The following is a 16,050-nucleotide window of genomic DNA, read 5'->3' as shown; positions in this document are numbered from 1 at the left end:
ACACAACTTATTGTTTGTATCTCACCATTATTTTATGTCGTATTTTCGTGATCGAAAATATATTTAATCTAATTAATGATGAAAATGCAAAGACAAAACTGTCAAGGCTATTATAGTTTCTAAATAAGAAGTGTTTAAAGTCAACGAATCGGCCTAAAATTTGCGCTTTAAAAAAATATGCCAATAAATTTAACACATAAAATTAATCTCAAATCAACTTTGCATCATACGTACATATATAAGGTAGACTATGTACATTACATAATTTTTTACTATGTAGTTACGATTTCTGAACGCAATGAAACCTTGCATCAATCGAAAAACATGATCCACCATGCATAGTGAAAAGTACATATTCAATTTATTTATTTAGCACTTACGCTTGCCTATCTCACTGCTGTACATATACACATATAATTCAACTATGTGAATGGAAAATTTAATGCAATCTGATAGTGACGAGTTTTGAAATTTTTGTTCGCTATGAGTTATAAGATGGCAGAAGTATCGAATTTTTTTATCACATTCATACCATATTGCGATAATACAGTTGATTTCCATAAGAGACGTTTGTAAGCCACTAATAATTAAATAACAAGTAATGGAATCAAGGTGTAATTATTCGTAAATTTTTTAATACATGACAAAATAATATCCATTTTGTGTGGAACGTGTACATTGAAGAGAGAAGAATCGGAAATAAAATTGAAGATTTTGAGATTGAAGATTCTAACCTAAATATAATCTTGCTTGACAAGTATATAAGTGGATCACATAATGTGATTTAATACTTTTGTATTTTGTCTTCAAATTCTCACAAGTTTATAACGTAATTAGGTATATGTATTAATTATATTACATACATAAGACATTGTTAGCTAGAAAGTTTTGCAATGGCTGCGACAAGAGAAAAGCGAGCCAATGCTGGCAATAAAATGGCAAGACTGCTAAATGAAGAAGAAGAAGATGACTTTTACAAGACTACGTATGGTGGCTTCGACGAAGTGGAACAAGATCACGATTATATGTTTGTAACTGCTTTCATAATTTCTATTATGTTTATCTGTAATGAGAACTTATAATGAAATACATAAATATTTGAATTTTAGGGAAGAAGATGAAGGAGAAGATGAAGTAGATTCAGACTTTAGCATCGATGAGAATGACGAGCCAGTTTCCGATACCGAGCAAGAGGGCCCAAAAAAGAAACGTAGATTAATAACAAAGGCATACAGGGAGCCCAAACCTGCTACATTGCATGCACAATCAACACCTAAGGAGAAGAAGATAAAACAAACAAAACAAGATAAGGTTTTCATAGACAGCATAGGTAATATAAATTTTAGGATAAATGTTTCTTATATATTCATCTGTATTTATCTTATATAGAAAGAAAATCAATACGCCGTTCTACTGCTGCAAAGTCTGCTGCTACACAAAAACGTTTGCGAGAAAGAAATGAAGATCAAAGACGAAAGATAAAAGTTGTGAAACATGATATATGGAAACCTACCCAGGAAGAATTACTAGAAGAAGCATTGCAAACAGAAGAACTTAATATGAAATCATTAGGTGCATTTTATAATAAAATATTAAATAATGTTCTTTGAACGTTTTTTCTTTTCTCAAAGTTGCAAAATATAAATTAAAAGGGAGACTTAAGAAAATGAAATTAAAATAAATTAAAATTATATTTCTTTCTGAAAGTTACGAACAGAATAATTATGTCATAATTACCTTAAAAATATAAATGGCTAAAATTATTCTTGTAGAAAAATATCAGAAATTAGAAAATGAAAAAAAGACTACGAGGACTATAAGAAAAACGCATGTTGGACCAATGATCAGATATCAATCATTGTCTATGCCAATCATGATATTGTCTGAGAAATCTACAGATGAAGATGAAAAAATAAATGTCGAATGTGATGATGAGGGAAAAGGAAATTCTAATAATGCAAGTTCTGATAATATTCCAAAAGAAGGAAGGTACAGCTTATTTAAAAAATATTTTTTCTATGATGAAATATGAAATAGCGTATAAGAAATAAAGTTTCAAAATAAGCATTTAAAATATTTTAGTGCTTAATAATTTCTTCATCTACTATTTCAGCGACGAAAAAGATAATAAAGATAAAGAAGAATCTATAATTGTTCTATCTGAATCTATTAAAAAGAAGGATATTCAAGCTGAAGAAACTGGGACATTTTACGAACGTACATTTATTACTTTTGAAAATGAACAATCGTATTTAAACGTATTTAAAAAATCGACACAACAACGACCACCCTTGAAACATCTATGTGCAATTACACGGTAAAAAATATTGCTATTTAATTTATTTTCATGTTTAAGATTACTATATATTTGTGTTATATTATTTATGAACGAATAAATAATATAAATAATATATTTTAAATAAAGAAAATTTGGATTGTTTTAAACAGATTACCTGCTAAGTATCTGGATCCTATGACACAATTACCATACAAAAATGTACAAACCTTCCGATTACTTAGAGAAGCGTATTATCAGCAATTGGAAGGACGGACTGATCTTAATGATGCATCTCCAGAATTATCACGATGGCTCGAATGGCGACAGAAAAATCACAGTAACTCTCAGAGAAATACTGTTCGTTTGGAATCAGCATCTCTACCTGTATCTTCATAATCTTTTTTGCATGTAAGTAGTGATTTAGAATAAAGAATAATCTGTTTTTATTCTCGCGATCAAATGTAAATTTAGATATAAGCTATGTATTTGAAATAAAGCACTATATAAATTTTCTTTATAAAATAGTTTGTTTCATGTTTTTATACGTGATATCTTTGTATAATATTAATTATAATATATAAACTATAACATTTATAAACATTTATAACATATATAACAAACTATAAGACTGAACAAAATATATATCTAAATAAGACATACATCTGAATATGATATATATCTGAATAAGGTATATATCTTTCATATATAGAAATATTTTAAATATATTATAATTTTATGATTTTAACATTTTACATATTATAATTAAATAATGTCAGAATAATTATTAATGCTTCAATATTATATATCATATAAAATAATTAGATGTATATGTACATATAAATCATATGTGTTCGTTTTAATTATTCATTTTTTACATAACAAGTTGCATTCCATAGAAAGCAGTAATTTTATTCCTATCATATAAATATGTGTTGTTACAACATAAAAATGGGAGTTTATAACTCAAGCACTTGTGGATACATTCATTATAAACATTTATCTTAAAAGCAAATTTGGTATTTTATTAATAAAATAATGAAATACAAGGCATTATTAATAATCTATATTATAGATATAATCCCTTTCGTATGTAATCAACTGAGGATGAAACTATTTTATATCTTAAATCATATATATATATATATTTTTTTTTTTTCATCAGCTGTATATATATATAAAATTTACTCTACTTAGTTTAAAGGAAATTTGCCTTTCCTAAGTTTTGTAGCTTGTGGCCTAAGGATACAGAATAACTCAAAGATATCTGTAGAAAACTATGGTCACTTCGACATTGCTTGTATACATTACAGTTCTGAGTTTTATATCTGCTGAGTGTGTGTGTGTGTGTGTGTGTGTGTGTGTGTGTGTGTGTGTGTGTGTGTTCATAATAAAGTAATAAGCCCGCTATATCAAATGGTAATTATACGTGATTATCTTACCATTTTTAAGATTGCTTCGAGAAACAACGCTTTATTTCTCACAACACTTTCTTACAACAGATAATTATATATATAATTAATATATATATATATATATATATATATATATATATATATATATTCGCGATAATATAAATTATACGTACTATAAATCAAGTTAAACGCACGCATGATGTACTATAATTATCCTTCATTATTTATCTTGCTTTTTTTTAATAATCTTATTAAAAATTATTATAAGTAGTAAATTTGAAAATCGTTGATCCTTCATATAATCCATCGAAAAGTAGACACTTCGATCTGTTAATTTTACTCACTCTCTATTTTATTTAAGATACAATAAAAGCTCATGAGACGATAACGTATTACAGTACAACCACACAGAAAGCAACAATATATTTTAAGGTTTTTAAAAACGTCTACTATACAACTTTGCTTATAATTGTCCTTATATAAGTTTATTCGGTAAGAAGTTTCGAAAGACCCATGTAAAAATAAAGTAATCCCGAAGCATGTAGTGCCCAAGCTTGTACAGACTAGTACTATCATTTACGAAGAGCCGAGAGTGAGCAATAAGAAAGGACTATCTCAAGTTAACTGTTTTTGTCGTCCCTTTCCTTATCATTCGTCGTGTAAGCCCATTATCTATATCATATATTTTCTTCTATGCAGTGCATGATAGTATTTATTCATGATACTTCATTGCATATACGATCATAAACTGTCCACATACTCACGCTACGCGTTAAGAAGTTATTTATATATTTATATATATTTATATATTTATATATATATGTGTGTGTGTGTGTGTGTGTGTGTGTGTGTATGTATTACAAAGAAGCAGTAATATAACATTTATTTATATTATAACATAATTTATATCGTGACAGATAGAGAGACAGACAGAGAGAGTAAAGATGATCTTCGCGGACAGAATGGTGCGTGTGTACGCTTTTATAGCATTATACAATTTTTTTTGTTTTTCTTGTCGTTTATCCTTACTTGATTATTTTCACGAACATGTAATGCATACTCATATATGAATTGATGGATGTCCTCTCTCTTGTACTGGTAAGGATAAAATTTCTTTTAACATACGAGATTACATGCTTGCGCACATAGTCTTAACTCTCGTTCTGTTATGCACTTGTTATATCTATCGCCAACTAGTACTCCCCCTTTTTTCTCCTCCGTATAACTGCTTCTGTAAAATAAAAATACATAACTCTTAATAGCAATTAAATTATAAATAATAAATGTTTAAAATTGTACTTAGTAAACGATGATTATCGTTCCATTGATTTATCATATATCCGCTTTTAAATTTATTATAAATTGAACTGTTAAACAAATATAACAGAAATATATGTATGCTGATACATACATATATATAAGAACTCACTATTGGTTCGAATCATTAACATACCTTTTTCAAGCAGTTTTTCATGTGTATCATGGAATTTATTTTAAAAATGTGGGTGTGTAATATAATCTATATTGAAGTACAAGTAATCGAGTCATTTAAATTAATTGATCGTGCATATTTTAAACATATCATCAGATTATAAATCTTCAAAAAGTTACATTAAAAAATTTAGAAAATATTTGTATAATAATTAGTCAAGCCTATAATATAACAGATATTTTACATTCTATACGATCAAGTATTAATTTCAGAATCTAATCTCAAAAAAAGAAAAAATATTTTTAGAAAGAAAAGATTCACACACACATATATAAGCACGAATCAATAATTCTAAAGGATTATAGATATATGGCTGCTTAAATCTTAAAAGAAAACAAAAGAATTTTATACAAGCACAAAATAACAAGTTGTTCTTTTCCTTGCATTCTCTATCTAAAGTGAAAGTATGTATCTATTCATTATGTGAAAGAAAAAAAGAAAAAAATATAGAAAATAGGAAAAATACATAAAAAGAACAGAAATAAAAATGTTTAAAAAAAATACACAAATATTATAAATTCATGATTAGAATTTTCTTAGAATTTATGAATATTACATAATTCTATAAATACTTAGAATCACATCCATGCTTACGTAAACTTTCTTACGGTGACGTCAGAGATCATCAAGAGATTAAGATATGAATCATCCTATATAATCAATGCTTAATATTATTTTTATTGCGAATTTTTTTTTATTTCATAATTATTAAATAAGTTATTAAGGATTGAAATTATATTGAAATATACCAACAAAATTTCTAAGATTGTAAAACATACAGGTTGTATATTCATATATACAATCATCAAACATAACATGGCACTAATATCAATGGAATTATTACATATAAAAAAACTAATAAATGTAACAACTTTTTTATATATTCCAGTTCATTTAGATATTTTAAAGATATTTAATAGATCTAAAAATAAAGCAATGTTATTACAAATAATTTGGAACACCATTCAGTCATATATATTTATTATTGGCCACAAATACCGCTTTTACTTTTATCGCCTGGTTATATAGAATCTAATTATATAAGATATTCGAATATCACCAGGACATCCTTTTAATCACAAATTCTTTGATCAATTCGAACTCAACATTTTCTTAAAAAAAAAAAAAAATTCTGTAACGCGATATTTTACAAATTTTTAGCATTGTATTTTTCTTTATATACAAGTTCATATTTACATTGAAGAAAAATATTACTATTCATAGAAAAATTTAATTTTGTTTATTTAATCTCCTACAATTTTTGATTTATCAAATGTCTTTCAATCGATAATTACTTGCAAAATATTGACTTTAGATATTGAGAAAATGTCGATATTAAATTAATCAAAGGATATATAACTAAAAGGATGTCTGGTTATTTTGAAACACATTTATAAAATTAATCGGCAACACAATCCTCTAAAGAAAACAATCTCTTAAATATTTTAGTAGAAAATTAAATATGTATAAGAAACTCCATAGTTATATATACATGGCAGAAATAAAAAATTCAATATTTCAATATGATTTTAATGATATAGAGAACACAAATTATTGGAATGAAAGAAATATGATGGAAATGTCTTTAGTAATGTTTAATTTTGATATATGTTAAAATTAACTCAATTTACAATCAAGTTAACATTTATAATGAACTAACCACAGTGTTTTCTTATATTAAATCTATCCTATCATACAAATAATCATTCCAGAAATTTTTTACTGCATCATAAACGAAATCTTTTTTTCGTTAAGAAATTAAATATTATCCCCAACTGTATTTCCGTGATATTCATACTGTATATGCGTGTACACACATTTTAAGCAACAAGGTGAGTCACTGGCAGCACTGCTTACGCATTCCCTCGGTATTCATCGTTGGTTTGACTTCAATTTGTTCTACATTCTGTGGCCGGATTGTATCACCTTCAGGTGGATCACGTATCTGTTTTTGCGATACGATTCTGTATATTTCTGTAAAAATAAAATATGTCAAATAAAGACATAAAAAAAACATGCTACATACAATCTTAATTTAATATATAATAAATAATTTCAAACACAAACACAATACTTAAAATAAATTAGACATTGAAAAAATATTAATGATATTACAATATTTTAACATATTATGTAAAAAGCATTTCTAATGTAATAATTTGTACTATATGTAAGAAATTAAATAATTTATACAGAGTTAGATAATTTGATTAATGTCAAGACAATACATGATGACATGTACGCATTACGATCGAATCATAGGCAAAAAGTCTTTCGTTTCAATCTTTATCTTTATATACCTACGTTGTAGACGTATAACTTTTAGAAAAAGTTGATTAAACAATTAAAAAAGTTTGAACAAAAGAATATAATAAGATTATAAGTTATTTCAAAAACAAATTAATCATGATCATGACATAAAATAATTAATATACATATATGGAACTGTTTGTAAAAATTTCAAATAAATCTCATAATAATTCCGACAGTCTATGGCATTAAAAGATGTGTATTACAGCATATGCGAATCATTATTAACTATATGAAAATATTGATAATTATTTTCATAGAAACAAAACATTATTATATTGATTAAATTACAATTTTAATATGATTTGCAATTAATTCAGCTTAATATAATAATATTATAGAAAAAGTTTTATTACCTGTTAATATATTTTGAAACGCTGTCTCAACATTGGTAGAATCTAAAGCGGATGTTTCAATGAAGGACAAGCCATTTCTTTCAGCAAATGCTTTAGCCTCATCAGTTGGAACAGCACGCAGATGCCTCAAGTCTGATTTATTTCCCACTAACATGATCACAATATTCTGATCAGCATGGTCCCGTAATTCTCGTAACCATCTTTCTACATTTTCATACGTCAGGTGTTTTGCAATATCGTATACAAGTAATGCACCGACTGCTCCACGATAATATCTAGTAATTAAAGAAAGGTTATTGATAAATATATGATAAATATTGTATCCAATTTACAAAAAGTTTTATGTAAAATAAATTTATTAAAAGAATCTAATAGAATAAAATTCTATTTTGTTTTATTTTTCCACATTATCATAAATAATTGATTTTTTAGAAAATTTAATAGATTTATAAAAAGTTTAATTATATAGTCCCTTAATGTTGAACATAAATGATTTTGATAAATTAAACTATAGTAATACAAATGTATACGAATATAATAATCAATTTTTATTTTATTAAATTCAATTAGAGATCAATTAGAATAAAATTAAATTGTTATAAAATTCTAATTTTACTTGTAAAAATATATAAACATTCAAATATCATTATAAATAATAAATAACTGCAAAATCTAATTTTATTATAAAAATATGTTTAATATTATTCAATGTAAAAAATAAGTTTTTCACTACACTTTAATACTACTATTTTAATACTATTTTTATACTATTAAAAAATATAATAAAGTTCTTATTTTGAAATAATAATTAAAACAATTCATAAAACATTGTTATTTTTATATTTTTTAATAACAGATACAAGATGGAAATTAAAACTTACGCAGAGGTAATTGCACGGTAGCGCTCTTGTCCAGCTGTATCCCAAATTTGGGCTTTAATGGTTTTACCATCTACTTGTATACTGCGTGTTGCAAACTCAACTCCGATGGTAGATTTTGATTCTAAATTGAATTCATTTCTTGTAAATCGGGATAGGAGATTACTTTTCCCTACTCCAGAATCTCCAATAAGAACAACTGGAAAAATAAAGAAAATTAGACAAATGTTTAACAATAATTTAATTTATGTTATTTAGTGAAAAATGAAAACAAAAATGTTTTATAATCAAGCCATATTTTTGTCTCTCTTCTCAAACACATTAAAGTTTGATTGAAATTTTTTAAAATATTATAAGTAAAATTACTATCATTATTATCTAAAAATAATAATTTGAAATTTTGTATGGTTTGTTATTATATTTAAATTTGTAACTGAGATTAAATATAAATCTTAAACTATAAAATTAAAAAATATATGAGTATATTATTTTTTGAAATGTCTTATTTTTAAATTATGTAATAACTAAACTAACAACTTAACCTCCTTCTCAATATGAAAAATATATTAAAATATATTAAAGGTAGTTACAAATATAGTATAGTTATAGATAGTTTCAAAGTGTGAATGATCATATCAGATTTTCCGATTTAATTTCATAATTAAAATTAATAATCGTTGTATAATAAATGCAAGAAATTAATAGCTGAAAGTAATGACTTAATAAATATCACACAAAGTTCTTTATCTGTCAAATTGAAAAAGTTATGTCATGTATCAGTGAATCAGTGCCACATCATGCTCATGTACAGTGTGTATATATAATGTACATTATACATTCTTTCTATAGATCGCTATTCACACATAAAACATGAGAAATAATGCATAGCAGAGATCTCATTGAATTCTCTCATTCAATGTCTGCTTCTATCAAAGTAAGAAACATAAATATAGCCTATATCTGTTTATGTATACATATATCACGTTTATATATTTGTTGATTTGTCTAAAGATAAATTTAGATTAAAAACTTGATTATTTTAATGAGATAATTTAGAACAAAATGCATCATTTTTTATCTTTACAATCAGTTGCATGACATCAATTCTATATAAGAATCATGCTCATTAAAAGATTATCTAAAAATCACTAATTTAGCTATCTATTGCAATGCCATATATTCAAATCACAACAGTGACAGTGACCCAAATATATATGATTGCATTATATACCCTTTATGAAGTCAAGGGTCGAGATCGAAACGAAATTGATGAAAGTATCCCATGAAACAATAAGTGGTAAATAATCAATTTGACCTGTATTTCCAAACCCACAAGCGCATAAATGATTAACATTAATTGTCACACAAATAAAGAGAAAACATCAAGTGGTGGATGTAACAGCTGACAAGAGAGAGTTGAGAGAGTACAGTAATCTTTGTCCTCTTTTTTTTTTCTTTCTCTCTCTTCTTTTCTCACGGTTCTACGAAAGTGCAGATGATGTGGAATGACAAGGTCGAAAGAAATTTCATGTATGTTGCGCGTACATTCACGAATTCGCCCGTATATCACATACACACACCTCACACACACACACACACACACACACACACACGCACGCACGCACGCACCACACACACACACACACACACACACACACACACACACACACACACACACACACACCACATACACACATATACACACACCATACAATCGCTACTGCGGACATAACACCGCGAATCGCATATATTCAACGTGTATATATCGTGCCCAATTACGTGCGTAATATGTAAATCGCGGGCGTTTTTCTCGGTGTAGAGAAAGAAGAGCTGAGTCAAAGGGGAACAATAGAAGGAAAAAAAAGAGGCAGCGGAGGCCTCGTTGAGAACCGAGGCCGACATGCCGTCGGCGAGGAGGTCGTCTCTCGAGGAGTCTCGCGACCCTCTCTGAGAGAATTGTAGCCTCCGTCATGTCGATGGTGGATCATCATTTCTGATGTCATCGCGTGTGCGTATCATCGTCACACGGAACAGGCGACCGTCGCTGTGTCACGGCGGACGATGATCGTCCGGCGTGAGGGACGCGACGTCGTTGCGAACGGAAACGGGAGCGATTTCCGTAAGTTGTCGGAAGTCGCGCCGTGCGGGGAGCGTGTATTCCTCCGGAATACGTGAAGAAAGACAAGCGACCATACGAGCTCGAGAGAAAGAGAAAGAGAGAGGAGAGAAAGGAAGTAGGAAGGAGAGAGACAAGTGGCCATTTACCTTTGAATAAATAATCGTACTCGTCGTCTCGAGTGCCCATCTCGACAGCAATCAGCAACAAGCTCTGAGCGAACCTACGTCAGTTATTCCCGGGGTCGAAACCGCGCTACTGCGACGACGTATGGCTTATATACAAAGGACAGAGGAGGCCAGGAGCCGCCGATTGGCTCCCTTGTGCTCGTCGCTCTCTCGCTTCTACTCGGCTTCGCCGTGGATACACGTTATGATACGGCGACCACGATCGGAGGATCCGCCGTCGCTCGCGGACGATACGGGGGAACGAAGATTAGGGGGAACCGAAGGCGAAGCGCGGGCGCGAGCGATCAGCGACGGCGATACAATTATTTTCGTTCTTTCAATTTAACTGTACAATATGGCCTCCTTTCTACGCCCCTCCAGGGCTTGTCGGAGCGCGCGTGCGCGAACGGCGCGCATGCGCGACCGGACTCACGCTCGCGGTCACTTGAAAACGGAATCCACGAGGACGTGTCCCCCCGATCTCCGGAAAAACGCGGCGAAATTGATGCATGAGCATGATACATCAATACGCGGTTCGGTGCGGTTTTTTTCGTATTTCGTTCCTTTCTTTTGAAGTCCATTTTACATTTTTCCTCCTCGATCATTGAAATTTTTCGTCCAATAATCAATTTTAAGAATATACAGAAGGACCAATCAAAATCGGAGATTTTGCGAATTCTAGGGTCAATTTCATCTCTGATTAATTTATATTCCATTTTTATCAATATAGATTAACTTTAATCTCAGTTTAAATCTATTTTTTACCTTTTTTTAATTTTTCAGATCAGAAAAATAAGAAAGCAAATCGAGATTAAAATTAATTCATATTGGTAGAAATGGACATTAATCGGACATTAATATTTTCTTTGAGATTGACCAATCACGTTTGTCAAATAGTTAATTTTGCAATACGATTGGTGAATTCCAATAGAATAAGCAGTCGATTAAATTAATCAGAGATGATGAGATCAGTTCTTATTAAAGAATTTATCTTCAATGATCTTCAATGATACACAAGACGCCATCTATCTTTATTTCGTTTCTCAGAATTTTGCAAGGATTATTGTTGATAAGATATCGAAAGTAGATAAAGAAGAAGAGAACACTCTTGGAAAAAAAAAAAAAAAAGGGAAAAGAGATAACAAACATTTATTAGAAAATAAAATTCATAAAATTTAATATTTAGAAATTTTCAATCTCTCTTTTTAATAAATTCCTTTTTTTTTTTAATCCTTTTTAATAATGTAGCAAGATTTAGATTAACAATAAAATTTTAATATTTTAATATTGTATATAATAATATATGATATAATTTCATTTAGCTAATAAATATATTTAAAGCAATAATTATTATATTTTCTATTTATTTTACAAATAAAATAAAATAAAATCATTTTTATTACACATGTATGCTTTCGAATTAACGATAAAATAAAAAAAAATTAAAAAAGATGTAATCAAAAATACACAATAATTCATGAATTTATTTATTAATAATATTTTCGATTATATATAGTGAGTTTGACTCGATGTATAATCAATTAAATTGGATATGTGTCACAAATAAACTCAAGTTTGATTAAAAACATATAAAAAAGTATAAAATATTAAATTATTAATTGATTTATTGCAAAATAACTTATATAATTTTATTTTTCATATTTTTCTGAAGTATTAATTAAGCATCTATTTGTTTAAACATAATTATGATTATTTGATTGTAACTCTAGTCCAAAATAGATTTAATATCATTAATCGCTCAGAGCGATCAAAATCCAGTTAAAAACGATTTTTAAATATTTAACGTATGAAATTTCGAATGCCACAATCTAATCTTTCTTTGTTATTTTTATTCATCTTTGTAATTGTCATGTTCGCATCGAAAATTCGTATCTAGATTATTAAATGACTTAAAAAATAAGAGAGATATAATGTTAATTCTCGAGTGTTCATCGGGCTCCTTAAAATAAATTATGAATGAAATATATTATAAATCCTGTAAATTTTTCTGTTCGATTGTTCGATAAATTATTCTGTAAATTTCTTTCGGTAAGAAAATTTTCTTCTTCGTGTTGCCTTCGCGTTGTTTGCTCAACTTGAAAGTTATGCAACGTCGAGAGATCGTTCGAGCTGTTATGGATATTTTATCATCGGAGCACTAAGAAAAAAAATTAGGTGAACATACGTCACTCGCTCTATTCCAGGGTTAAATAGGGATCAATGGTATATTATTCATGTCTCTTCGCTAAATGCGGTCGTTCGATTCTTTAAAGGGCAATATGACGCGCGATCGTCACGGCAAACAAACTCGAAATCGAATGAGATAGCATCGATTAAATTCTGATTAATTTAATTGATCATTAACACATCAAGTAGTACCTAATATTTTATTATAATTATTAATAAATAATAATAATAATTATTATTATTATCAATTTTTTATTGTTTAGCATGTGTGAAAAATAAAATTAGAGTTGAATTATTAATATCTATCATTATATATTAATTTTAATTTTAGTTCAATTTACTCTTTCTCTATTTTTTAAAAATAAAGAAAGATAAAAAATAAATTAAACCGAGATTAAAGTTAATTTAAATTGGTAAAAATGAATATGAATAATTACAGTTTGATCTAATTAAAATTACTTTAAATGTAAAATGAAGTATGCAAAATATATTTTTAAGTGTATTTTCATTTCAAAAAAAGAAGTCAACATTTTTAAGAAATAAACGAGGCATATTTAATGCTTGCTTTATAATTTTTGTTAAGATTTCGAGAAACAAATCTACATTTCACAATTTATAAAGTCCTCTTTTGACATGCATTTTATTTGCGCATCCTGATTTCTAAAATGCTTTTTACACCGCTAAGTAACAAGTTGTTGTCAAAATGACAGTATTTAAGTATTGTCTTTGTGAGACAACACTTAGTGAAACAACGTTAGCTTATTATCTGGAACGGAATTATAAGAAGAAATTCATCTTGTGATGCGCGAGAAAAAGCTCGGCGGAAATTGAAACGAGGCGCTCATCGAGATTGCGAGTTCCAGCATCCCAGATGGCGCACGCGGATTAATCTCGTTGAATAGATTTCAAGTTTGCTCTCTTACGCGGACGGATGAGAAAAAATTATAATTAGTGAATTGGTCCGCTGCGCTCTCACTATACTGTACTATATTGTTTGATAAGCTTCTGTCAAGTAGCTTGGTCAAAATCGTTCGAGACCGATTCGTGGAATCGTGCGATTACGCGTAGCTTTCTTTTCCGTCAAACGCATATTTTTTAAAGTCTTTTCTAATCAAATTAATTATTCCAATACTACAAATATGCAGTAGTTTCGAATTTGTGAATTAATAGAATTGCTTCTGATTTCCACGGAGAGTTTGTAATTATAAATAACGGAGATTAACCTCCGACATGTCAGCGTCCGAAACGGCGGTGATTTTCGCGAAGCTGGAAGCTTTAAAAGACATTAGGTATATGAACGCAATATTTTTTTTGTGATACGATTTTTCTCTTGTATATTGAGGATTTATTTGTGCTTTCGTGCCGATTTCCTTTGTATCCTCTCAGGTCAAAAACTCTTCAATTGGAGAAGCTGAAACAGAGGATATTGCAAGAAGTGGAACAAACCGAACAAGAAGAAAAATGTTTATTAGAGTACAAGCAAGAAATGGACTTACTAATGCAGGAGAAAATGGCACACGTAGAGGAATTGCGTCAGATACATGCAGATATCAATGCGGTGAACTTACATTGCTCGTTACTTTATTATTCCTGCAAATAAGATAAAATAGAATTATATAAGATATATTGAAGCTACTTGAAATCATTATATCTTGTTAGATGGAATCGGTGATCAAGCAAGCAGAAGAAGCACGTAATAGGGCAAGGGAAACTGCGAAATTGATTCATAATAATGATTATCAACCATTGAAACATGACATTGATCGTATGCGCAGAGAATTTTTAGGTTTGGAAAGATTACCAGAGTTGTATGAAACTGAATCAGATCTTATCTCGCCTGAGTAAGTACACAAATTATCGCAAAGTTATTAAAGATCAGCTGTAAGAAGAAAACATCTAGTACTAGCTGATAAATGAAATTATGTACTGAGCTGAGTTAAACTTTTATTGTGTAGACGGTTTGTTCATAGTTACTTTGAACGTCCGATGCAAAAGGCAGAATGGAGAGTAGAGGTACGAGGTGACGATTTATTACCACCACTTGGATTACACCATCCTGGGCATCCAGGTGGTTCTACACCTTTTCTAGCTCCGCAACCACTTCAAGGGCCAAGCAAACCAGAGCCTAGGCCATTACCGCCAGCCACAGGGCCACCCGCTCCAACATTCAGGTACCACTGGTATATCTCGTCCCCTTATTATATCTTTTATGTAAAATTGAAAAATTAACTATTATTATTGTGTCTATAATAAAGAATATTTCTATCACTTCACAGGCAACAACCACCACCTATGAAATCTTGCCTTTCGTGTCATCAACAGATTCATAGGAATGCACCAATTTGTCCACTTTGTAAAGCAAAATCACGTTCACGTAATCCTAAGAAACCAAAGAAGAAAGATTAATTATAATTATAAGATAATTTGTATGAATATATATAACCTGCATTTCTACAATTCATCTTAAAAAGAGATATATTAATCATTTTTGTAATCCATAGTAAGAATGCACTCTTATTGTATCATTAGCATTTATAAGTGATAAGCACAGCATTTACAAGACTCTATGTGTTTATAATGTGTCAATTTTTCATCAATTTGACAATTGCTTTTTTTAGAGTTGATTTTATTATATTCGCGTTATGAGTATGTAAGAAGAAATGTAAGAAATGATAGTCAAATAATTTCTAATGCAATAATGAAATAAAAAAATTTAATATTTAATAACCAGTTTGATTTATCTTTATTAATTATCAAAAATATATATTGGCGCATTATAATATTCTAAATATTTATTTAATAACATATATTTCTTTATTGTTAATCTCAAAAATAAATTAATGTTTATAATCAA

General features: G+C 28.9%; 3 protein-coding genes across 5 annotated transcripts; 2 read left to right on the top strand and 1 right to left on the bottom strand.

The window, feature by feature from the left end:
• Positions 1 to 892: 892 nt before the first annotated feature.
• On the top strand, positions 893 to 2,800 carry LOC105430521 (Vacuolar protein sorting-associated protein YL-1). The gene is made up of 6 exons (XM_011644128.3): positions 893 to 1,027; positions 1,110 to 1,330; positions 1,390 to 1,572; positions 1,773 to 1,989; positions 2,114 to 2,317; positions 2,449 to 2,800. Exons 1-6 carry the CDS (start codon positions 894 to 896, stop codon positions 2,672 to 2,674), a joined length of 1,185 nt encoding a protein of 394 aa, XP_011642430.3. The 5' UTR covers position 893; the 3' UTR covers positions 2,675 to 2,800.
• Positions 2,801 to 3,273: 473 nt separating this feature from the next.
• Positions 3,274 to 11,390, bottom strand: Rab11 (RAS oncogene family member Rab11). The gene is made up of 5 exons (XM_011644121.2): positions 10,992 to 11,390; positions 8,730 to 8,925; positions 7,849 to 8,123; positions 7,000 to 7,156; positions 3,274 to 4,921 (listed from the first exon to the last, which is right to left on the bottom strand). The coding sequence occupies exons 1-4, from the start codon at positions 11,029 to 11,031 to the stop codon at positions 7,020 to 7,022; spliced, it is 648 nt and encodes a 215-aa protein (XP_011642423.1). The 5' UTR covers positions 11,032 to 11,390; the 3' UTR covers positions 3,274 to 4,921; positions 7,000 to 7,019.
• Positions 11,391 to 13,882: 2,492 nt separating this feature from the next.
• LOC105430516 (zinc finger C4H2 domain-containing protein) lies at positions 13,883 to 15,923 on the top strand. Of its 3 annotated transcripts, none has more exons than XM_011644116.3 (5): positions 13,883 to 14,485; positions 14,583 to 14,754; positions 14,856 to 15,037; positions 15,152 to 15,376; positions 15,473 to 15,923. In XM_011644116.3, the coding sequence occupies exons 1-5, from the start codon at positions 14,427 to 14,429 to the stop codon at positions 15,600 to 15,602; spliced, it is 768 nt and encodes a 255-aa protein (XP_011642418.2). In that variant the 5' UTR covers positions 13,883 to 14,426; the 3' UTR covers positions 15,603 to 15,923. The 3 variants fall into 3 exon arrangements, with proteins under 3 accessions (XP_011642418.2, XP_011642421.2, XP_011642420.2); XM_011644119.3 differs by having other exon boundaries at positions 13,884 to 14,485; positions 15,167 to 15,376; XM_011644118.3 differs by having other exon boundaries at positions 13,895 to 14,485; positions 15,152 to 15,367.
• The last annotated feature ends 127 nt before the right edge of the window (positions 15,924 to 16,050 follow it).

This window comes from Pogonomyrmex barbatus, unplaced genomic scaffold, assembly GCF_055798465.1.
Source record: "Pogonomyrmex barbatus isolate J1 unplaced genomic scaffold, ASM5579846v1 scaffold22, whole genome shotgun sequence".
Classification (NCBI taxonomy): Eukaryota; Metazoa; Arthropoda; class Insecta; order Hymenoptera; family Formicidae; genus Pogonomyrmex; species Pogonomyrmex barbatus.
The sequence above is the reverse complement of the archived record's forward strand: the minus strand, read 5'-3'. Positions and strand labels throughout refer to the sequence as shown.